Genomic DNA, 24,836 nt, shown 5'->3' with positions numbered 1-24,836 from the left:
AGGCTCTACAAACAGAGTGAAAAACAATACAAGAACAACTTCAAAAACACATGACGGCAAACAAATGTAAGTGCTAACCTGTACGAGAGTCCTCCAAAGAGCAAATGATGTGTCTTTCCAGAGAGCTCTTCTTCCTTCTCTATCACCTTATCTCTGTTCCTTGATATAAAAAAGTCCTCTTTTCTGTCAGCTCCTGTGGCGTAACGCAGGCGGGCCAGAAGTCCACATGACAGGCGGAGAGAAGGAGCCTGCTCCTCCAGTCACAGAGAGACACTGCCGGCTTTCCTCAACTGTACCGCTCTGCTATCAGCTCCCAGCATGCTCTCAGCACACTGACACAGTCCATTTAGGAAGTCTTACTCACTGCCTCCCTTTCTCTTTTTTGCTGTCACTACCATTAACATAGAGGCTCCACCCAGTGGTCATTCCCTTCCCTGCCTCCTGCTCACAGGGCAATATAAAGAAAGTCTATATGCTAATGCCCACGTGTCTTTAAATACAGAGAGCTGTTATTAGTCAGATGTGTGATTAATCAGGATTGTCACATTGAGATGGTGTTGTGGACTATTTGAAACATTTTGGTCTGTCTTAGTTGGTGGTATTAGAATTGATAACACCACTTCCTTGGTACGATACTGGTGGTTGACACCCAGTCCTAATAAAATAATTACAATACACAAATGTTAAACATTCACAAACAGTGTTTTAGAAGGTATTTATAAAAAGGGATATGACTCATAGTGGGTATTGTCCATAGTGTGATATGTCATGTAAAGCGCTTTGAGCACCTGGAAAAGCGCTCTAATAAAATGTAATGAATTCATTACATGTTATTAAACATTATAGTTAGCAGCAAAACAATGTAATAATAAGGTCTGCCCCAGATCAAAAACAGGGTACATTTCCAAGAAGAAAAGTTTAGTAAAAAGTCACATTTCTACCAAAGATTATAAATAGTTTTTCAGTAACTTCAGATCCAACATGTCAAGAAAAACCAAGAAAGAAAAACGTACTGAATAAGACGGGGAGCAGTATTTTTAGGAAGTCTATCTTTTTCTCCAGACACATCCGGTTACCACAGTGAGGTAGTTATGAGCTGTTGGTATGAGTCAGCACTTTTGAGCCAGGTCTTCTCTCCCGATGAGTCACGCCATCATCATGACCTCCAAACCCCAGTTTAACAATAGAGTCTGTCCTGAAGATAACTTTTTATTTGTGTTAAAAAATCTGAATCTGTAAAGTAAAAAGTAAAAAGTAAAAAGTAACATAAACGATCAGATAAATGTAGTGAAATAAAAAAGAACGATATTGGCTTGAAGTGAGGTAAAACAATAAAGTAGCATATCATTAAAATACTCAATACCTCAAAATTGTACTTCAGTGCAATACTTGAGTAAATGTACTCTAGTAAATCCCACCACTGGCATTATCCCAAATGATTCATGCCCAAAGATTGCACAGCATTCCTCCTCGTCGTGTTGGTACAGCATGAGTGTTGACTTGCCCCGGGAGCGTCTGCATCACAGAGCAGATGTGAGAGCTTCCCTCACGTCTGCATATCTTTATGAGTCAACCTGGAGCCCTCTGCTGAGCCGGCTGCCCTCTGCAGGCCCAGTGACACAGCTGCTCTCACTGCTGTCAGTATGGGACCCATGTGTTGCAGGTTACAGCCGGCTCTGACACGGAGTGGTGATTTATATCCTGGATTACACGACTCATGTTGAAATGCCAGAAGGAAAACACGTTCACTTGATCATGCTATGACTATCAGTATCGTTATTAAAAACCTGAATAAAATAAACCTGCAGATCAAGATTTGGATTGTTTATTTCTAGTCTTTTCATTTCTCTAATGTCTTTTTATGTGGCTACAACACACAGATCTCCCAAATTGGGATCAATAAAGTACTTCTTATCTTAAGATCAGGCACTTTGTCTTTGAGTTACCTCGAAACCACAGAGTAAAGTAGATATGTAAGCAAGAAAATAAATAAACACCTATATTCACTACATTAGTTCTCATTACTGTTTAAAAAATGAGTTGTGATGAGCCTGTAGATTTACCCTGAGGTTGGGAGCCACTGCACTGCCCAGTTAAAACCGCCCCTCGCCTTGTCTCTTCCACAAAAAACACCCTGTAATTGTTGTGTTGTACATGAGTGGGGTCAGGTGTATGCCTCGCTATCGAGTAACGGGATTCAAATGACTGTTGATCCCCCAAAGGACCTTAATATCCCAGAAACAGCTCTCAGTCTGCTGGCTGTGTTAAAGCTTCAGTGAAGGAATGCAGGGAGCAGAGGATGTGGCTGGAGAACGTATAGCGAGGTCTGCCACCACACACAGCTTCAGTGTAAAGCATACAGACGAGTCCGCAGCATACACATCCTGCAGCTTCACGCACACAATCCATCACTATGAACACAAGAGATCAGCTTTCTTAAATCATCTCCATTCTGTTTTATTGGCATTTATCAACATGAATTGTTTGGTTAGGCCAATGTGGACGCTTCTCAATGTTTTTCCTCAAAAGCGGAAGTGCTATTTCGACCCACAATGCATGCCTTTGTCCTCCAATGCTGCTGGCCTTGATTCTTATCGGGGCTGAACTACTATCAACATCCTCTCTTGCCAGTAAAACACACACATCCAGAAAACACATGATGGGAAAGCTGGAAGAGCCAGCCGTGTTTTCCTCTCTTCTTATTTCTGTCCCTGCGTGGCTTTCTCTGTCATAAGGCAGTGTAAATGTAAGCCCACACACAACCTGTGGGATTTCATTTCCTGTCGAGCATATTGACAACCTCTCTACTTCCTGTTTGTTAGCTCTTCTCAACGTTCAGGGGAGGAGTGAAAGCTGACGCTAAACCCACACATCCTGTGGAAAATGTAACAAAATAGCCATCCTGCAATACTTGAATTCACCCGCTCCATCACAACATGGTGGCATGACAGTTCAAACAGTGCACAAATAACAACATGACCCCACCAAAGCAGCTATTCAACTCAGCATGCATTGTTTGGCTCTTTGTCTAAAGTTAAACACACAAAACATATAGTATCCTCAATCATTTGTAAATTAACAAAAGACGTGATAAGCTATTCTAAAAGAACATCAGGAAATGCTTGCAGTTTTTATTCTTTCCTGCAGCTCAGACAAATCATACACAAATATTGCTGAGCAGGCTACGCCCGCACAACCAGACTGTGACCAGGCCCTGAATGCACCACAGCTGTGATTGGTAGTCAAATCAGCACAGTTTAAAATGCGGTGTCTATGGAGTTCCTGCCAAGCGCCATTTTACATTTCTATGCCCTGTCAACGGGACTGATCATAGAGGCCTGTAAAATGAATGCAGGCATGTCTCTACCTGCTGCAAACCAACTTCATCAGCTCAGGAGAAAAGACAACAAAATGTACTGCAGGCTCAAATGTGCGAGACAGGAGGAAAACGTGAAAACAGTTCTGGTGAAATGTGAGAAAAATGAGTATATTATTATAAAATAAATGAAGCCTGGATGCAGCGGGGCTGGCACACACTTCAGACAGCGTCCCCTCACACATTTAAAAGTTGAGGATTGTTTGATACATTTGTGGAACACAGAGGATATGGCTTCTCACAGACCGGTTTAAAGACACGTTTAGGAAAACAAATAAACCGTGTTTACAGCAAATGTCAGAGAAACAAGTTTCCCACGCAGGTCCTCTCGTTATCCTGACAGGCAGCACCGTTTGAGAGAGCAGTAACTTCAGAGAATACATTCATTCAATGTTTAAGTATAATGTGTCAGAAAATAAAGAAACACAAGCTTCCAGATCCGTCACGGTCAAATAGATTTCCTTTTTACAACTTCCTTGATCTAGCAATCCTCTAGAATGTGTTCTTAATAAATGTCTTAAACAACTAATACAAGTACAGAGAATAAGGCAATTCATTGTGTTTCTTTTAATCAATGAAGTTTAGAATAGGAGAGTGTGTGGCTAAGTCTTTTTTTAATTTAATGTAAAAAACGACAACTTCGATTATTTCAAAATTCAGACTTTTTTTAAAATTATTTTAGATGTTTTGCTTTTGGTCTGGTTTTTTAATTGCCCTTTGCTTTCTTAAACAAGCTATGAAAGACCATTCATATTTGTTCCCATGTTGAACTCTGTCATTAATTAATACATCTAATGAATTTTTAATGCATATAGAACAATAAAAAGACAATGAAAAGACTTATTGATCCCCATCCCACATATAACCAAACATTACTGTGGTTTAAAAACGGAGCTATTATTTGTCTGCCTCTTTAATTGACTGGTGGCACTGCCCTAAATATTTCAGCAATGAAGCGTACTATGTTCTGCTGAGATACCAAGGCCAACACCTCACTGCACCATAGTAAACACATTTGTCCAATTACATTATAGCTGTAATTGTGCCTGAGAGGTTAGGAGGTCCACTCGAAGCTGGAAAGAAAGCTCAAATATGATTATGGGGAGAGGATGGCGATTATCAAACCACCGGGGCATTAGTGCCAGGCAGGGCATTGTTCTGGCGAGCCCCATTAGATCTCTCAGCTCCAGGGAACCATTAGTGACAACTACTCCAACTTCCCAGACCACCCACCCCTAAGTGGCAGACACAAATGGACTCGAAGAGAATCGACTGTTCCCCCGTCTCATCCCTGGAAACAGAAGCAAAGAGTGTGGAAGTTCTGCCTCTCCGTCAGCAGAACAAAGGAGCAGCGGCATATAACAGGATCAGTCGCTCAGATGTTCACTGTTCTCTAACACGATTAATACGGGCGGGGGTGCTAATTAATTCTGGCAGGCCAACCACAGAGATGAAGGCATCAGGCTCAGCAACAAAGGGTTTGTGTTCAAAAGGGCTGCTCACTCCTTTATTACTATATAGTACTGGCATTATAACTATGCTTTTTATTACGTTTAAACATCTGTTGGAATGGGGATGTGAGGATAACATAACTATTTGAACTAGGATAATGTTAAAGATGAAATTAAATGTTTTGAATGTCAGTGATTTCTGCCATAGGAAGGAGTTACTGTCTGTTCTCACACCTGTTGCTGCTTACAGACCAGCAGTCACTTACCAATGTGTTGTGCGTTAGGGGCCAAAAGAGTTACTGAAGTGTTTATACATGTGGTTAAAAAATAACACCCACAGTGCACATATTAAAACCTACAATATATATATTTCTTACTGTATCTTTAACAAACAGACTGTGACCATGTATTAATAGCAATTTGCAAATTTGCCTTTTTGTGTGTTTTATGATGTTTTTGTGAATTTGTTTTAATAGCATTTTGCATACAGACACTATACCTGACTGTGAATTATATAATATTATATAATTTGTGTTTTTATAGATGCTGCCCACGTTTAGAAACCCACAACACAATGCAGAATGGAGCAGTAAACACTGTCAACAAGGCCAAACGATCCAGCACCCACTTCACACATTTGGTTCCTGAGGTTTCCCTTAAACATTTCACCCGTAAACAAAGCTTAAACTTCCCATACACATATATCTAAACACATCATGTAAAGACATTTCAAAGACATTCAGACGATACATATGTATTTCCTGGCTGCTTCACTCACCTACGCCGTCTTCCGATTTTAACACCATGCTGTCTCCGTGCAGGTCCGAGTTGAAAAAGTTACAAGTGGTTTCCGAGCGACAAAACTTTGACCGGTTACCAGTATCGGTAAATATATTGACCTGTTTTATAAGTTTTTCTGCCGAGTTAACAAACACACTTGGGAATGGTTTCTTCGGTAAGTGAAGGGTGGCTCTGTCGACAGCTCAAGGGAGTGGTTAGAAGAGACGAAGGAGGACTTTAACCAGCCAATCTGTCCTGCGCGCGATTATCTGTCAAGGCACGCGGCTGGAAAAAACGATGAGCTTCCGGTTGTGACTTTCACAATAAAATCCGCACTAACATTTACCAAACGGGTTTATCATGGCTGAAACAAGGATGGTTGAAAAGAAGGGGGGATTTGAATTGCTACTGAATATTGTCAATTTGTATTTGATTGGTCCTACAAGATAAATAGCTATAACAAATTAGCATCAAAAGTAGGAAGCACAAATAGTCTAATTATTATAAGTTCTCAAGTAGTAGCTAGCAGTTATATTAATAATTAAAGAAAATATGTTTAGCGTAAGATATCTATTTAAGAAACGCGTTGGAGATAGGACAATTTGAGTTGTATCTCTGTGAGTGGTATGAGTTTAACAACTTCACTGTGTGAAATACAATATATTAATTAAGGATCCAATTACAACCCTAACATTTCAATACGTTTAGATTTGGAAAATACAAAAATAAACCTACTGATTAACAAGTATAGTTCTTTAGTTTAAGTCTATGATTAATTGAGGCTTTAATTTGTAGGAGCTGCTCCCTATCCGGTAACAGCTTCCCGTCACAGCTGATTTAACGTAGTCTGAAGGTGCAGCAAATGGGCCAGATGACGAGTCTGCTGTTGCCTTTCACACACACACACACACACACACACACACACACACACACACACACACACACACACACACACACACACACACACACACACACACACACACACACACACACACACACGCGCTGCTGTTGGGACAGGGTTGAGTGGGGGCAGGGACTGGGAGAGAAAAGTGATTGACACACACAGGCACTGCAGTTCACTGGTTCTGATCTTACGATTGTGAATTCACCACATCCGCTGAGCAGACGTGTTTGCAGTCAGACTTGTATCTCTTCAGAAAATAGCAACAACACTGGTCTGGCGAACACATCGCCTAATACAAGCACTTTCAAACACCTGTTGGATTTTCAAGTGAAATCACAGTGGGCTATATTCCCATAAGTGGTATTAGTCGCTATTTATTCAGCAACTTAAATCGTTTGTTTGCTTTTGTTCTGGGTTTTTTGGGCTGCTACTGACACTTGCCCTATGCTTTCTTAAAAAAGCTATGATTGGCCATTCATATTTAATTAATATAACCAAAACAAGCTACAATTTGAAATACTATACAGCTCTTCTTTTCATTTGGGATGTTTCAGTATGTTTAGGTAAATAGTTGCTTGACATTAACCATTCGTTATTGCACAACTCAAAATGGTGAATCACAGCGATAAGACTACAACCACGTTGCAAAGACACTGATGTGTTGCCAATGGTAAGACTGGTTCTACTTCTACCAAATCCTGGTGAGACTGTCAGGATTCACCTTGACAGGTTTGCGCATCTGCACAAAAACAGTCTCATCTTTTTACTTTCATGTTCATCCTCAAGCAGGTCTCCCTTGAAAAAGAGATCAATGATCTCAATGGGATACACCTGGATAAATAAAGGTATGAAATGAAATGAATCCTGCTCCATCAACACAGTAAACTAACCTTTACTGCTGACTGTGATAAGGTGCATCTGATGGTTGCTTTTGCAGGGAGATATTTCATGGATTATTTTTAAGGGAAAACTGTTAGGACAGACAGGAAAGCTACATAGTTTCTCATTGTTATGTTCAAAGAGTCTAAATCAGCCTACTGTTTATATAACACCTGCTGGACTGTGCTGCTGTCAGATAGGAGAGGGCCTGTCGATGAACACAGGAGCGCCAAGAGGAATGCTGCGCTCACAGAGAGGAGATAACACCTCCTCCCTGTTTTTCTTTTAACTCTCCAATCCTGTTTCACTAGGACAGGAGTCTGCAACCTTTTTGACCAAAAGAGCCATTTTGCTCCTTTTTCCAAAACATTTTTTTGTCTGGAGCCGCAAAACATATTTCATAGTTTTTTATTGTTATATCAGACAAAAACTACCGTTTTTTTGCATTTATTAGGCTATTTATTACATGATATAAAACTGTTAACCTCTAATAAGAAACAAAGAACTCTTATAAGGAGAATTTAAAATAATACACAGGCCTACTTTAAAATAAATTAAACACAGCACTTGGGGAGTCCTCTGCACATTTGAAGGAAAACAAATATTATTAAAATGGGCCCATTTTGAAATAAATAAAACATATAGCTGCACCCTAAAAAGAGTTAAAGGTAGGAATGGTAAGAATGGAGAAACCAGCTCGAGTGCGCTAGAATTTGAAAGTACACAACCGTAAAAAATATGCCTCTTCCTTCAGACTTTCTTACAGAGTCCCTCCTCCAACACACACGAACGCGCACATGAGTCATGACCAGTCTATGGTCATGACCAATGAGGGCACGAGATAAGTTTGTGCTGACAGGTAGTTAGGCCATCCAGTTATTTTAGCCGGGCCGGCTCAGATGATTGGTCGTGCTTTTTACAGCGCTACGACTTCCAGAGATTAATTTGTGTATGTATTTATTGTCAAAGCATTTCATATATTCATTGCTATCGGGACGTTAAGAGCATTCCATGGAATATAACAAAAAGTGTTTTCTGAAATAAATTACATACCCCATTGAATTATGACTGAAGATCGTCAGCTGTCTTCCTCTCCCTTGTTGTTCCTCGATAGTAAAGGCTGCACCACCGTTGACAACTTCTCTCTACATATCAAACATACCGGTAAACCAGCATCGTTTGCTGTGAAAGCATATAACTCTGTCCACACAGAATAAAATCCTGTGTTCCTCCGGTACTTTTCTTTGATTTATCCATAGTTCGCTCATCGAGGTTATTCGCCTCCAAGAAAAGGCGCTCGCGCGGGACCGTAGCAGGATGTGACGCAATTTTAGTTGAGCTAATTAAAACCGTTTTGTTTTTTATTTATGTGTCACAGTATCACCTCAAAATACGAAACATTTTCAACCATGCAACAAAATATAAATAGTCCTACAAATACTTTTATTTTATTTCCTTCTTATTTTTGTCTAAGCTCAAGGGAGCCAGAGCAGCGGGCTTAAAGGGCCTCATGCGGCCGCGGGTTGCCGACCCCTGCACTAGGAGAACAAAATGTGTCTAAATACCTGTCGGGGAAATATTTTCCCAGGCCCACACCTTTGACCCAGTTTGCCTGCAACCTTGGCCTGCTGTGCTCTCAGTGTGTTGTCTCCCTGTTCCTGCCTGTTGGCGTCAGCTGATAGAGGTGTTATGGTGTTATCTTGTTATGCAAAATGTTGATTATTCTCTCAGAACTGGCTGGGTCTGGGGTAGAGATCAACTCGTGGCACAGCACATGTCTTGTGAATTATAAACCATCAGTGTTTGCCATCAAAGTTCCTGCTCTCCCCGTGTCTCTCTGAGTCCTGTCTCCATTGCTTCAGGAGTTTCCATCACAATACCTAAAGCATAAAATCCTACCCCACTCCTGAAAGGCCTTCGTCTGCATGGCTACTTCATTTGAGAGGCTTCGAGCTGTGGCCTATGAATGCTTCAGTTGTGCTGCCAAAACTCAACAACTGACAATGTAGTTCGTGAAGTGAACCCTGTACGCACAACGTTTCTATTCATTATTAGAAAGTTCATCCATTCCCCAGAGCACTGCTGCTCTCCTGAAGAACCAAGTACCAGTGAAACCAGAGCGCCGTTTGACCTTCAAATAAAGAGATCCTCAGTTGATATCAACACGTTGTTGTCTGCAACTTCCTGACAGAACTGACCCTTGAATAAATGTGAAGTTAAATATGCAAGCGTCAAAGCAGCGTCATACTAGATGCTGAAATGTAAAAGAGGGTTTTGTTTTTGTATGTTTGAGACATTTCCTGAAAGAACAATGTTTTTTATTTTACCACTCTTCTCTGTTGTTTACAAGGTTTTGTTAACAAGGCCAATTTAGCTTGAAAAAAAACAGGAATGCCTGACAATTGAAGGTAATACAATAAAATAACAACTTAGAGATACAAAACTATGCATCAACACTTTTTTGAAACAATTTGAACATACATTAATAGACTGAAAAATACTGGCAGGCGATACTATTTTGTTTCCATTATTTGTAATATTGGTCCTTAAGCACATCTGCTGCTCCGTCTGCAACATAGGAAAGGTAGAATCAGTTATTCGGACAGAGCTTCTTTTGACAACTTTCCAGCAGCTGAATCTGCATTAGCTGAAAGTAGCTCAATAACATCCCTGAACATTGTGAACACACAAAAGCCTTGTTATGAAATAGCTGATCTTGGCATACTTTGTTAAGCCCTTGGATTACAGTGTGGTTGCATGTGACAGAGCCGATTTTCGAGAGCAATCCTGGCTCTCGAGTTTAAAAATGTAACCCCCAGCTTCTTGTGAAAACTGGCTGACCAACTAATCAGCTGTATGGACATTGCACAAGCCATGTTGCCCCATATTGTTTCCCACAGAAAGTTTCCACAACTGGTTAGGCAGAAAAAACCCTGTCTTCAAATTCTAAAATGTGCTAGGATAGAGTCAACACTTTATTATACCAGCATTTTGGGAACTTGGGGGAAAATATTGTAAAGAAATTATGCAGAGGCTGAGATATCATGGTTTTTAGCACTTTATATGAGCCAACCTCCACTGGATCCTACTCTTCCCAAAATGCAACTTGATAGCCTCTATATTAGTTTTTAGTAAATGTCAATTTCTTTCAAACTCAAGACCCCCGTTTTTAAAGCCGGCTTTCTAATATGTGTCCATACAGAGAACACATTTCAACTAAATTGATCTTGATGTATATACAACCAATGGGAGTCTTGCCTGAAAGGTTAGCTTCTGTTTCCGGCTGTGTGTGCCCGGGGCAATGTAGTGGTCTACTCTCCAATCATCATGGCTATAACTGTAACTGTACCACAGGGTTGTTCCTGAAACCACAAGGCTCTATTATTAGCCATATCACCATAACAACACAACTTAAGCTACAATAGCAAATATTGGTGTTTAAATAACCTGAATTAGGTTGGAAAAGTGAGAAAATTATTTTTTACAATCAGAAGAGATGCCAAGAATGACCCCTGCTGATCATCTGAAGTAATTACAGCTCACACTGGACACATATCACTAAAACTATACCTACATTGTGAAATATAAGGGCAATTATTTGGGAAGGCCTACACACATGCAAAATGTATTAATATATAGTGTACTTATGTATTATACTTACAAACAAAATTAGTTTCCAGAGTGTAGTTTGTGTAACCTTGAAAGAAGAAAACACCAGACATGAAAAGTTCCTCTGTTACTACGATTTCTACGTGCATGGCAGGCATTCTTTGGCATTAGCTGCATCTGGAGTTTTGATGCGCCATGCAACATGACTCATTGCACAAGCTGATCCTGAAACCACTTTCATTTTACAGGTGCAGTCAGAGGTAAATCCATCCTGTAATTTTCCGAGGGAGGGAGTGGGCAGACCTGAACCATTAATTACTGACTTGAGTCATAATAAGGAAATAGCTCACTTTTCTGATGTGGTACTGAGAGAAAGATACATCTGTGGGCAGCCATCACTTTGTATTACATGCATAAAGCTCTATTATAACATGATCTTAACGTTTCCTTAACAGCAAGATTGTATACTTTCTAAGGTGTTTCCTTTGAAGCAGCCTACAGTATAACTCACATACTCTTACATTAGATATATATACAGAAATACTGCTGTCGGAAGATGGGACTTTGCAAATCATTTTAGAAAGATAGTGTGAAATTCAGAGAGCTCTTGCTGAAGTTGGACAGCCTGTCTAGAAGTCACTCTTCCTCGGGCTAGACACAAAGCATTCTGCACTGCATACATTTCTGCAGTTGACATCACCCCAACAAGCCTTGGTAGACTGCAGGCTGACAAAGCATTTGTTCATCTGTGATACATTATACATACATGTCAGGGAATGACACAATAAAACCCCTTCTGTTCGTAGATGGATTGTGTCCACAGGCGTGAAAGCTTGATGAGTTAGAGCAGTGTTTTTCAAAGTGGGGGCCCCGACCCCCCGGGGGGCCGCCAAGGGGCGCCAGGGGGGTCACTCAAAGTTTGAGGGAAAAGGGATTTTTTATTTTTTTTTAAGTTTTATTTTTTTAATTTTTTTTTAGATGTTATTAATAACTGCATATCTATCAATCTATGTGTCCTTTGATGCCAATCTTTTCATATTTTTTGTTTTTGAATCACAGGACCGCCCTTCAAGCCAATCAGAATCGAGCTGTTGGAGCAAGTGAGAGCTATGTTTCGCTCTGCAGCTGGATGAGAGCACGGATGTAGCAAATGTCGCAGAATTGCTTGCATACATCAGATTTATTTCAGAAGACAACCTTGTTGAGGAAATATTATTTTGCAAAGCACTGGAAGGTAAAGAAAGCGGAGTGACAGCTTCGATCAGGCAGAAGGCCCCAAATGTAGATGCATGTTGCATCGGGAGGCACTTGTACACATCATTTAAAAGAACAATTGCCACAAGGGGGTCCTCGCCAAAGGATAATGCTATATGGGGGTCCTTGGCATGGCAAAGTTTGGGAACCCCTGAGTTAGAGGACAGCGTCGATATACGTACATCAGCAGTGCAACAATAAATCAAATCAAATCAAGTTTTATTTATAAACACATTTATAAACGATTTTTGGTCGAGCCAAAGTGCTGTACATAAAATAAAAATAGCCTACAGTAGAGACACTTTACAGCAAATACAACAGCACAGATTGTTCAGAATATCAGTATGAGAAAAACGACACCCTCTATCCTTAGACCCTACTGATACAGTATGCCATACATGTCAGAGAAAAAGTATAAAACACAATAAAAACATTATTTTCTATCACAAACGCCTCTTAATTTCACTGCGTTTCCTCAAGATAAAAACCAAGAACTCAGAGAAAACAATTCCTCCCAAGCAATCAGAGGGACTTTAGTTGGCTTACTGAGCTGTATGGATTTCATTCGCCTTTGTTTTGATTCCCACACACGCCTCTCTGAAGCTCTGGCAGGGACTGTTCTGTTCACAATCCAAAACATATCAAACTGTGTGTTACCAGTAGAAAAATGTATCTTTTAAGACATCATTATAATCGTCTTTCATGTAAATATTCATTCATTCAGACTATCACCCAATAACCAAAACAAATGTTTCAAGCTTAAAAAAGGAGGCCCACGATCCCACAGAGGTCGTTTGCTATCATAGCATCACCCTCCTCCTTAACAACAAGCTGATTTGGCAAATATTCTGAACACTCTTTCATTGACGGGCTTGTTGGTGCTCCCAAATAAATCACTTTTTCCTGAACTGCCGCTGGAGCCCACATGGACTAATTTCCATAAATGAAAATCATGGCAAACCCCAGGCCTAAGAGAGCAAATAGCGCTGATATTAAGCATCTAAATTACTATCACGTTTTCTTTGGGCGATGCTCTGTCTGCTATCAGTCCCAGTCTGTGCCCTGGCAAGATTCATTGGGCATGTTGAGTCACACTCAGAGACTGTGAAAGTTAGACTCACAGTAACATTTACAGTCTGAAAGGGCAGTGACATAACACTGTAGGCCTAATTAGTTAAGAGGCAAAGGGAGAGTGACTAAGAAAACTGAAATAATCAATGTAAATTACCCTGGGAAACATAAAGACGTTGCGAAATAACCCGTCACGTCACCTAGTGAAACAGCCAGGTGACTTTTATTAACCTATCACACATATACATAACTTTTTTCATGTCAAACAGTATTTGGCTCAATTTCAGGAGTGATTTAGTAGTGATGCTGATACATGATACAATGAGAACTCACGACCATTTGATGAGTCACAAATGAATCACTAGCATGATTAAAAACAGAAACACCAACCCATACAGAATACTGCGTAAACCCTTCCCACCACAAGGAGTCCAAAATGCAACGGCTGCCATTTCAACGTTTAGGTTTTCATAACGGTTTATGCAAAAAAATGACACTTGCAGATGGTGACAGCTGGGAAAAAGCCTTTGGGAATATATTAAGTTTAGACTGGAGGCTAAATATTCAAATGACAACCCGTTGACATATCAAACCAGATATTTTCTTCCATTCTACCCAATGTGTCAAGTAATTATTCTTAGCGAGACAACAATCGGATAATCTCTGTTGTCACCATGTTCTTGATACCAGAACATTCTAGATTACGTAGCGTTTGAAATACCAAATCGGAAAAAGAAGTCCCCTCTAATGTTTGACCATGGTGCTGATTCAGGTGTTTTTAAAATCACTGAGACAGCACTCTTTCCCCTTTGCTACGCATTCAGTCAGCTGATTCACCACAACCCAGCGAAGCCGCTTTAGTCATGTCAACACTCTCTGCCAACATAGTTTTAAGCACTCCCAATAGAAACCTGTACACAACCCTGCAGTGAAGGGTAATGCAGTTGCATCACCTAACAACCAACAATCCTAAACAAACAGTAACACAAACTAGCTCCATTACAGTTCAGATTCTGGTATGACTACAGTGAAGTGAAGGGATACGTCTTAGAAACAGATGGGGAGTATGAAAAAGCTCCTAAAGAGGTCAACGTCTTAGCCAGCTCTACTTCTCCTCCATCTGTTATTATGAGAGTTGTTTATGCAGGTTAGGAGGCGATCTCTGTAGACACAACAACATGCCATCCCTGTTATCGAAGAAGACAGCAACAGGGAGACCTTTTTTAATGCTCGGGAAAAAGCAGAAATATGTGGCTGTTTTTACCTGAGGTTATAGTGTTGCCATACGATGTGTGAAAGAGGTTGTGAGAAGTCATCTTGAGCAGTTCAATGGGTTTTGGCTGGGGATAGTGTGTGAGACCTGCTGGAGATTAGATCTACTCAGTAAGTAATAACATTAGCCCGCTCCCTCTCAGCACGTGTGTGTGCACAGAGCTTTAAGTTAATGAGAGAACCTCCTTAGCCACGGGAAGCTACCTCTATTTATGTCCCGCTGTTATCATCCTGTGTGTTTGTGAATGTGGTCAAACAAGCACGTACAAGGATACAAACACCGCCAATCAACATGTTTTTATCGCCAGTATGAGACGTATTTTAATTGATGTTGATTTATCTATTTTAAGCCATGTTACAGGAAAAAATTCAACAACAAGCGACCTACAAACAATCGTACAACAACAACAACATAAGGCCCACAGTTATGTGAGTTTACCTGGAGTTTGCTGAAGCGGCTTCACGGCTGGACACAAGAACGTCTGAAGGCTGGACACGCAGAGTTCACTCACTGACCCCATAGCTTCAGTGTGATGTGTGTGTCTGTGAGGGATCTGTTGGTGGCTGTGTGAGTGCTTCCTCCTGACGATTCAGATTGAGATGGAAAAAGGGGAAGTAGCTGAGGCCTGGAGGCTGCTGGGAGTCACTCAGTCCAAGGAGAGACTCCAACTGTTAGGAACTCCATTCGGTCACTTATTCCCCCCCCCCCAGCTGCTGGATGAATCCTGCGCTCCCCGGCCAGTCTCTCACACTCACCTACTTTCTCTTCCCTCTCGATTAGAGCGAATGTGCAACTTGCCAGGACGCTGAAATCACTTCTGCTTTCGCCCAGTTCCCCTTTTTTGCTGGTGTCTCAGCCTCTCTCTATCCTCCTCTGCTCTGTCTCTCTCTTCCTCTCTCTCTCTCTTCCTCTCTCTCTCTCTCTCTTTCTCTCCCACTTGCACTCTCTTGATACTTTCCATACTAATTCAAGCAGATATTCTTAGACATAACAGAATGCACACACAAATGGAAAAGTCAGCTTGTACTTTAAAGCGTATGTTAATGTACCTTCAGGGCAGATCTCTATTTTCTGTTACTTTGTTTTTGCTGCAAGCTAGTTTGCCTGATAAAATGTAGAAACCACGGGAGAATTCATTTAAGAAACAGTTCATTAAATTGTTTTACTGTGCATCAGGCTCATGGAGAAATATCCGCAGCACATTTATTTGTTTTGTGCACTGCAGTGTTTGAGTTCCATCTCCACTGTAGCTTTTTAGCTTCTAGTCACTCATCATTTTTTTTGGCTTCAAAAGCCTTGTATATAAATTCAAGATATCATTGTTGCTTGGCAACGGGGTGAAATAAATAATTTGTTCCTGGGCAAAACACTGGGAGCCATTTGTTTTGATCAGATAATATCTTCACAGCTATTGAGGTTATTCACCACGACACAGTCACATTTTCATGGTCTTGAAATAACATGACACACACACACACACACACACACACACACACACACACACACACACACACACACACACACACACACACACACACACACACACACACACACAATAAACCGGTCTGGTTCTGCTACAGATGTGCTCCTAATCATCGCAAATCGATTTCATTTTGGATTTCCAAAATGTTTTACCAACTCCTGAACTCCTGCCACTCTGAATTAGCCTACCTGCCAATTTAACACAGTCTCTAACTCCTTAAAGGTCCCATGTCATGGCCATTTCTACTGATCATATTTCCATTGTTGAGGTCTACTAAAATAGATTTAAATTGTGCCATTTTCCAAAATCACATTGGTTTCTCATACAGCATCTCTGTATAGTATATGTATTCACCAGGTATTCACTCTCTGTCCTAAACGGCTTGTTGGAGCTCCTTCCCCCCCTCCCAGTGTGCTCTGATTGGTCGGGACGTTGTGAGGCTCGTTGCTGTGAGCTGCTGCGAGGAGCGGACAGGTTTCCGGGTCGGCGATACAGCGAGAACAAGCTAAACTCATCCTGAGCACACACAAACACTCACAGCCGAAGTAAAAACAATAAGTGTGGCTTGATATTGAGTAAGAAAAAGGTTTATAACGCTGTGAGAATGGGTCTGCAGAGAGCATTTCTCCGCGATCCCAACTCGTCTATTACCAGCGTTCAGGGATGCAAGTCAATGGGGACTCCCTGTTAGTTAGCCAAGGGATCCTGGTGTGTGAGGTGCTCCGCGGATTGGTCCATTGGGGCCAATCCGGTCATTTGTTGTTGATTTGGGTATTCACACGTCACAGAACCCAGGAGGCAAACAATGGAAAATGAGAAATCTCCAACGAGGCGTTTTGGGGCAGCATAGACAGGTCTTTTCTGTGTTAGAGTTTTACTCGCTACAGGGTGTACTTTGAGGGTTTTTGACTCTGCAGACCGTTTACATGCATAAAAACCTTCATAACACACGAGGGGACGGGTAATAACCGGAAAAGCATGACATGGGCCCTTTAATAACAGCTCTCTCATTTAGTGTCAGTCACTATTAATGATTAATTTGGCCCTTCATCAATGGCAAGCATGTCAGCAACTCAGGCTAAGTGGCATTACAGAACCCATCTAGCTATAACTGACATATACTGCATTTCTTCACCCAGCCAGGCTCTGACATAACCTCTGATCCAACAATCATTGCTCAGTTCATTGCCAGAGGGCCGAGTGCCCTGGAGTGACCCCTGCCTGAACTGCATAGTCAGTCCTGACCATTGTTTAGTGTTACAGCTGCACATCGCCTTGTCACGGGAGGAATAGGGACACTGTACACGTTGAAGTCAGCACAAATGTCGTCTTCTCTTTTTTAATATGCATATTCCTCCCCTACCGCTTTGCTCCACATTACCTCTCTGAATAAGAGTGTGTTGTCAGCAGCAACTCAGTCAGCACCTGCCGTGAGTTTAAATAAGTAAACAGGTAGATAGATAGATAGATAGATAGATAGATAGATAGATAGATAGATAGATAGATAGATAGATAGATAGATAGATAGATAGATAGATAGATAGATAGATAGATAGATAGATAGATAGATAGATAGATAGATAGATAGATAGATAGATAGATAGATAGATAGATAGATAGATAGATAGATAGATAGATAGATAGATAGATAGATAGATAGATAGATAGATAGATAGATAGATAGATAGATAGATAGATAGATAGATAGATAGATAGATAGATAGATAGATAGATAGATAGATAGATAGATAGATAGATAGATAGATAGATAGATAGATAGATAGATAGATAGATGGATACCTTCTGGCAAGGTCAAAAAATACATCAGTTCCTTATCAGTTCATTACTGTAAATGCAATAACATCAGTGTGTTAGACTAAACTGCCAAGTGGCCAGGCCTGAGTCCCCATAGCCAACTGTAAGTACCCTAATGAAAGCCATAAACGCAAATGAGCCATAGCAATAACAGTAAACTTTGATTCAGTATGTCTATTGCCTCATATTGTCTTGCAGGTTATTATAGTGCAACACAGCGTTGGAGACTTAGAGCACCGATTGCAGTCACTACAGGCTCGACTTAAAGGTTCCCTGAAGAGTTTTTAATTAAGCCCTGTTGAACTGTTTTTCTAGGATGTTGTCCCCTTTTGGTTTATGCCATGTAACATTACAACTTAAAGGTCCCATGTCATTGCCATTTCTACTGATCATAATTCCATTGTTGAGGTCTACTAGAATAGATGTACATTGTTCAATGTTCCAAAATCAAATTGGTTTTCTCATACAGCATCTCTGTATAGTATGTGTATTCACTCTCTGTCCTAAACGCCTCGTTGGAGCTCCTGCCCCCCCCCTCCCTATGAGCCCACTGTGCTCTGATGTGTGTTTATGTGTTACAATGGCGTTTGTTAGCAGCCATAAAATGACACCAGTAATGACGGCAGATCTCCCTTGTAAAAGAGATCATGGACCTCAATGGGATTTTTTACCTGGATAAATAAAGGCTACAAACAAACATACAAACAAACAGATGAGAATGCTGCGTGGGGTCTGGGTGCCGTGTTGGCGGGACGTTGCGGGGCTCGCTGCTCCGCCCTTTGAGACTCGAGGAGCGGACAGTGTGAGCTGGATTACTGGTGTCGTTGCTGGGTTGCTGCGTGGGGTCTGCGAGACAGCGAGACACGGCGAAACTCAGCCTGAACTCAGCCTGAGCACACACACTTGAGTGTGTGGCGAACTGTGAGCCAAGGGATCCTGCACTCTAAAAACGAATTCAGGCGCCCTTTCACCTCCACTTAATGAAATGCATGGTTGCAAGATAAAAATGTGAGTTAATTGATTTAGATAAACATTTTAAGTTGCAAACATTAATTTATAAGTTGTGTTGACGTAATAATGTTGGTAATTACATCAACTTAATATTGAGTGTAATTTGAACTCTGATTTCTGCGTTAATTTACTTAAAACAAAATTCAAGTTGTAGTAAGTAATGCAATTGGCTTGATAACTTAATTGTTCTACACCTTGAGTTAAGGATTTCAAGTCCACTCCCACTTAACGTGCCTGGACAAGTTCCGACAGTTAAGACAAATAGAAATATACAAAGGACATTTTAAGGTGAGTGTCATCTTTTGTCATTCAAATACAGTAGATATCCTTGTAGTTGCACTGTATAGGCAAATTGCTGTTTGACCAAAATTAGCAGCCTTTAAACTGTGAATAGTTCTGTGAGAGGATACAAAGTAGTAGAGGCTACTGTGAGAGTAAAAATACTTTGGTTACTATTGTGATATCGCTTTTTATTAAAAATGAATCTCGGTGAAGCAGATCAAGGACATGCTTCTTGAGGTAGGATCGCTATTTAGAGTTGTCATTGAAATGCAAGTTGTTGGCAGTTCGGAATATATTCATTTAGGTCATTTCTCTTTTTTTCCTTTTTCAAAAATAGCACAATACAATTGAAGTACGCAGAGAACTATATGTCGTGTACCTTGGAGAAAAGGAAGAGGGCCTTTTCAAGGAGTTTAGCGACGTAATTTAAAATCTTGAAATAAAATAAAATCCAAGGGCACAGTGTACACAGGACAAAAGCACTGCTCTCTGTCAGTTACATTTTGAAGCATATTGCACTTTTGGCCACACTCCAATCAATAATATCTTAGCAACGTTCAGCATGGATAGGTGTTGACAGCAATGGCATGGGAAAAAGATTGTGTAACATTTGAAAAGTGGCTTCTGCTCTTCACTTAACCAGTTCAAGTATTGTATGGAACCTGCAAAAAAGATGAGAAGGTACACTAAAACTTGCACGGTTGGGATTGACCAAATCTGTCCACATGCATTTAAACACTAGGCAAAGTACTCAAAACCACCTCTGTGTGTCTTCAGGACCACATTGCCATGACGACACACACATGCAGACTCAATAGGTGAAAACAATACCAGCGTTGCTTTAGCAGCTGGTAATAATGGCTCTGAATTCGCTAAGAGTGACAGTTTAAAAAGTATGCAGTTACCTAATTCATTATCTCTTATGCGCTAACCTATTATTCAATGTGCTTCAAAAGGACATGAATATCGCCTTCATCAGTGACCGGTCCACCCCAGGATCTGACCATACGATGGCAACCATCGTGGTGGAGGGAAACAAATGAATGAGGGAGCATTCTGCGTTAAATGTGTTCATACTGTTTGAAATAATGACTGTCGGCAGTGTAAACATCTTTGTTACATCTTTTGTAAAATGTATGTGTGTGATCTGCAGGTTGGTGGCCATTGAGAGTTTGTTTCTGTAGTTTTACAAAAACTTTACAGATTTGACATATTTGGCACTGGTTTTAAATATGCAAAGGCCTCTAACTTCGTTGTGATGGCAGCATGTATTTGCTGTGTCCCCATGTCCCATGGTAATATGGCTAATGTGTTTATTTATTATTTGTGGGGCAATTTAAATTTGTGTTATTGATCTTTTTTTTCAAGATTGAAATGAAGCTCAGCGCAAGTTCTTTCAGGAAGACTGGGTGTATATACATTCACTCCGCAGCTGCATATAATCAGCTCATCACAGGCGTTCTCTTTAACCTATTACATTTCACCTCATTCTCCAGCAGCCAATCAACGTGCTGCAGCCAAACTATAAAATGGTTCTCCTCTCTCCTGCAGTCAGCTGTGATTTCAGGTGTCCATGCGCCTTATTATATCATGTGTCAATAAATGTTCAAACTAAATGAATGCTCTCCTGATTGAAACATCATGTGTTGAAATAAACAACTGCAGTTCAAAATAAAAAGTGAATTGCCTAATACTTTTGTTGTGTAATTAATTTCTTTCTTTAAAGGCAAAAACATGAAAAAGCTAAGAAAACGATTGAATACAATATATTTGGAGCAACTTAATTTATAAATGGTTGTCAACTTAAAAATGTGTGTTCACAATGATGTTAATTAAGTACATACAACTTAAAATTCCTTTTAAATCATGTGGTAAAACTAGTCGGAACAACTTAATCTTTTGAGTAATCAACTTCAAAACTTGTGTTTATGCTACCAATTATTAAGTAAGTGGTAATTAAAAACACCTCTGATTGTAGAGGAAAAGCCTTCTCCCCTAACTCAAATAACTTTGTTGCTTTAAGACAATTTCATTAGAAGTTGTCTTAACTCAATAAACATTGATGCAAACTGTTGCGTTGATTTTCTTTGTTGAGCCAAGGCATTTGTTTTTAGAGTGTGGTGTGTGAGGAGCTCCACGGATTGGTCCATTTCGACCAATTGGTCCATTGGGTCATCGTTACGTCACTTGGTGCATAAAAAGCTACATAACACACAAGGGGACGGGTAATAACGGGAAAAGCATGACATGGGACCTTTAACATTTAAAGTTAAGGAGTAAGGATTTTTTGGGGCATAAACATTGGTCAGTTTAACAGTCTGCAGTCATAACGACAAACACGCCGCTGTCTACTCACTCAGATGGTTTTAAATGGTAAAATAACTTCCTATAGCATCAATGCATGTCACATTAACACACTGTGTAGTGTAGTCCCTTCCTTGAACTGGACCCACACATGCACTCTGTTATGCATACATGCCACCAGGTGGACATAGAATGGAACAACACCTTTTATTCTTAAAACCAGAAGGGCGTTAGTCATTCACAAAGTAAAATGTACCATACAGCAGATTGAATTCCTCTAGGTTGGAAAATCTAGCAGAAAACCTTCCGCCGCCTCAGCAGGCACGTCTAGCGGGAGAATCTGATGAAAAATACTCCTATGTTTGTCTTCAAACAGTCAGGTAGGTAGACACATCTCCTGTGTGATAAAAGAGTTTCCCTATATGGGTATGAAACCAACCGAGAGCTCGCTGAACTGTGTTGGTGGAACTCCTACACTGTAGCATCACATTCAGTGATTAACAATAGCTGGGTGGAAGCAGAACAAGCACCTATGCGGAAACCACTCAACTAAATGCTCACCGGAATAAAGCCTATAAGGCTGAATATGGATTTAAGCAACGTTATCAGCAACACCCTAGCCCACGTTTCATTTCCTGTCTCAATGCCTGTAACGCTTTTCTCTATGTGCTTCCCTTAATCTTCATCTCTCTTTGATTGGTGTAGATTTAATGATGGAAAATAAAGGTGTGATGCTTTCATCAGCTTACTATTCTACACTGTAGCTTTTCTTGGTTTATTAAGTAGGCCTACAGCACAAGTGCAGACCTGGATTCACCTTGAAGTGACATATTTCAACTAAAGATTTTTATTTTCATGTCACACTTCTTCTTTTTTTACTAGGAATACGATATGTCTGCACACGTCCTCTGAGATTTGGCTGCTGCTGCTTTGACAGAGTATGCTTTGAACGAGAGAGGAGCTTTGTGCAGGAGTAAACCTGTCTGATGTTTGGTAGAGAGTGGCAGTATACAGTTGAAATCAACTTATTACAGACCAGCAGAAGCTCCTATATTTCAAACTGAGAGCGAAGGTGAAACCCATAACCACAGAAACCGCACCTGCAGCTAGAGCACCACACCTATAAACCAGCACACGATTTCCTTTGTTTGCACACATTTCTTTATGCAAAGGAAAACTGAGCTGCATTGACAAGCGCAGGTAGATTGCAAAAGAGCACGAGAAAAAAAGATGATGATTCTGACAACGTGCAGCTCAAAGCCTTTGAAGTGAGGCTTGAAACAGAGCACAAGCCAATGAATCCAGAGATTGCTGATTTAGGGAACCATCACAGTTCAAAAACACAGTATGGTAATTATGTCCTAAATCTTTAGCCGGTGACTTTACACATGACACTGCAAGACTGTAAAATGCAAAGATTATCCTCAAATACACAGCATGGGGTTGTTGCATAAGTCTGCATCAATAATAAAGTAGAGCTGTACGAAAATAGTCTGTTTGAATCTTGACAGCGGATGGATTATTTCTATCCTCCCTCCTTCTCAGCTTCAAGTACGCTGAACAGTCACGGTGCTCAGACACAAGAGATGATATTACTTACTCATTCTGATCCACAAGCTCCTGATTTGACTAAAGAGGTGTCAGGGACAGTGAGAGTGTTATTTGAATGCCCTAGGAGTTTTGGCATGTCCCTTCTCTTGTGCTTCACACTTAAGCAGATAATTACATAATCATTGCCCTATTCATTGAACATAGGAAAGTACTGACAAGGGAAGACGACTGCAAATTAATATGATTATCCTCTCAGAACAAACATTATGTATGTGAAAAGTCACATGTTCCTTGTGTCTATGTCAAAAACACAATCAAGGGGCAATACTTTAGCTTGTTAAGTGAAGAAACAAAATACAGCTTTATCACTTTAAAGCCCTCATTGGTAGTAAGGTTAGATCTCAGTTTTTTGGATCAATTATGTGGGGTACCAGCCCTCCCTTCTGTGTACAGAGCATCAGTTTTGCAATGAGGCCATTTCTGATGGTTCTATTTTGAGATGGATTAAGCTCACAGAAAAAACGAAACTGCTAAATAATTTAGGCAAAGCCTCTATCATTGCCCAAACTGAGCCATCAGCTAGCTCATCATGGCCTTGACATCAACAGGGCAGGAGGAAATCATCCTATGCATGATTCAGAACTTCCTCTAAAGACAGTTTTACAAGAACGCATTTTGTGAAACTGTGTCATCTGAACAGCCTATACACCTCAGAAGAGAAGCCAGCTTATAAATAAATGCTTTTGCATCTCAATTCCCCCAGGAACTGAACTTTTCTGTCTTTCACTGCATTAACTCTACTGTCTATGTGGATTTCTACAGTGTCCACAATGCTCCCATACTGTAGCTGCAGTGCGATGCTAAATAATTCATCAAAGATAATTGTATACCCCTTTGGCATGAATACCAAAGGGGGCACCTGTTTTAAGATGCCATCTAAACACACAACAGGATTTTCCCTTTCCTGTGAAAGCGTTTCAATGTAATCAAGTAATGAGTCCCTTTATGAATTAAGGAAATTATACACAGTAGCCTACAGTCTGCCATGCTCTCAGTGACAGTCCCACCACACTGTCACACTGACAGCAACATCAGTCTGTCATTTCCAAACACTTGGCACAGCAGATATCCAGCAATGCTTGAAAACCCGAACATACAGGGGTAGCCAACTTTAAAGGGCTCGACTGTAAACGCCCACAACATGCAAAACAGTGTATATTAGTGGGAGGACGACAAACCGTGATTCTCCCCCTCCATGCTGGTGGTCCTGATGCTGCTGCAGGCGGCACCGTCCGGGGATGTCTCTCGCCAAGAGCTCGCAGCAATCCGGATACCTTCCTCCTTTCCGGTGTCCTCCTCGCTTTGCTCACCTCCCAGGTTTCAACTTTACGGCAGACTCTCTGAATATTCTCGACAGCTCACTCTGGTACTTTCCAGGTTGTTGCTGTTTGGTTTTTCCCCAATTTAAAATGTGTGTGTGTGTGCCGATGTCGGCTGGCTGTTGATATCCAGAGGAGCCGGAGCACATGTTAGCCCCACCCCTTCCAGATGTGATGTCACAGTCTTACTTTGTTATCTGCAAAACTGCTATGCTGAATATTAGGACCTTGAATATTTCATGTATTTCCTTATTCACTAAATAATAAATACACTAAATAAATTTGGAATTATATTTGTTATTTTTAAATCAAATGCATCTATTTTAGATGATATATTTATTTAGATGTAAGGGTTTGTTGTAATATTATTGTATTGTTAATGTAAAATTTATTAAATAAAATACTGTTATGAAC

General features: G+C 40.5%; 1 protein-coding gene across 4 annotated transcripts in view; it reads right to left on the bottom strand.

Moving 5' to 3' along the window:
* The window catches only part of cyth1a (cytohesin 1a), a 48,823-nt gene extending 24,353 nt beyond the window's left edge, over nt 1-24,470 (bottom strand). The window contains exon 1 of one of the 4 annotated variants that reach the window (XM_034219556.1): nt 24,282-24,470. In XM_034219556.1, coding sequence (XP_034075447.1) covers nt 24,282-24,300 — 19 coding nt within the window. In that variant the 5' untranslated portion in view covers nt 24,301-24,470. Of the gene's footprint in view, nt 1-78; nt 364-5,605; nt 5,855-15,035; nt 15,391-24,281 lie in introns of those variants that run through there. The other 3 variants (XM_034219553.1, XM_034219555.1, XM_034219558.1) reach the window with 3 other exon arrangements.
* Nucleotides 24,471-24,836: the final 366 nt, after the last annotated feature.

This window comes from Gymnodraco acuticeps, unplaced genomic scaffold, assembly GCF_902827175.1.
Source record: "Gymnodraco acuticeps unplaced genomic scaffold, fGymAcu1.1, whole genome shotgun sequence".
Lineage (NCBI taxonomy): Eukaryota > Metazoa > Chordata > Actinopteri > Perciformes > Bathydraconidae > Gymnodraco > Gymnodraco acuticeps.
The sequence above is the reverse complement of the archived record's forward strand: the minus strand, read 5'-3'. Positions and strand labels throughout refer to the sequence as shown.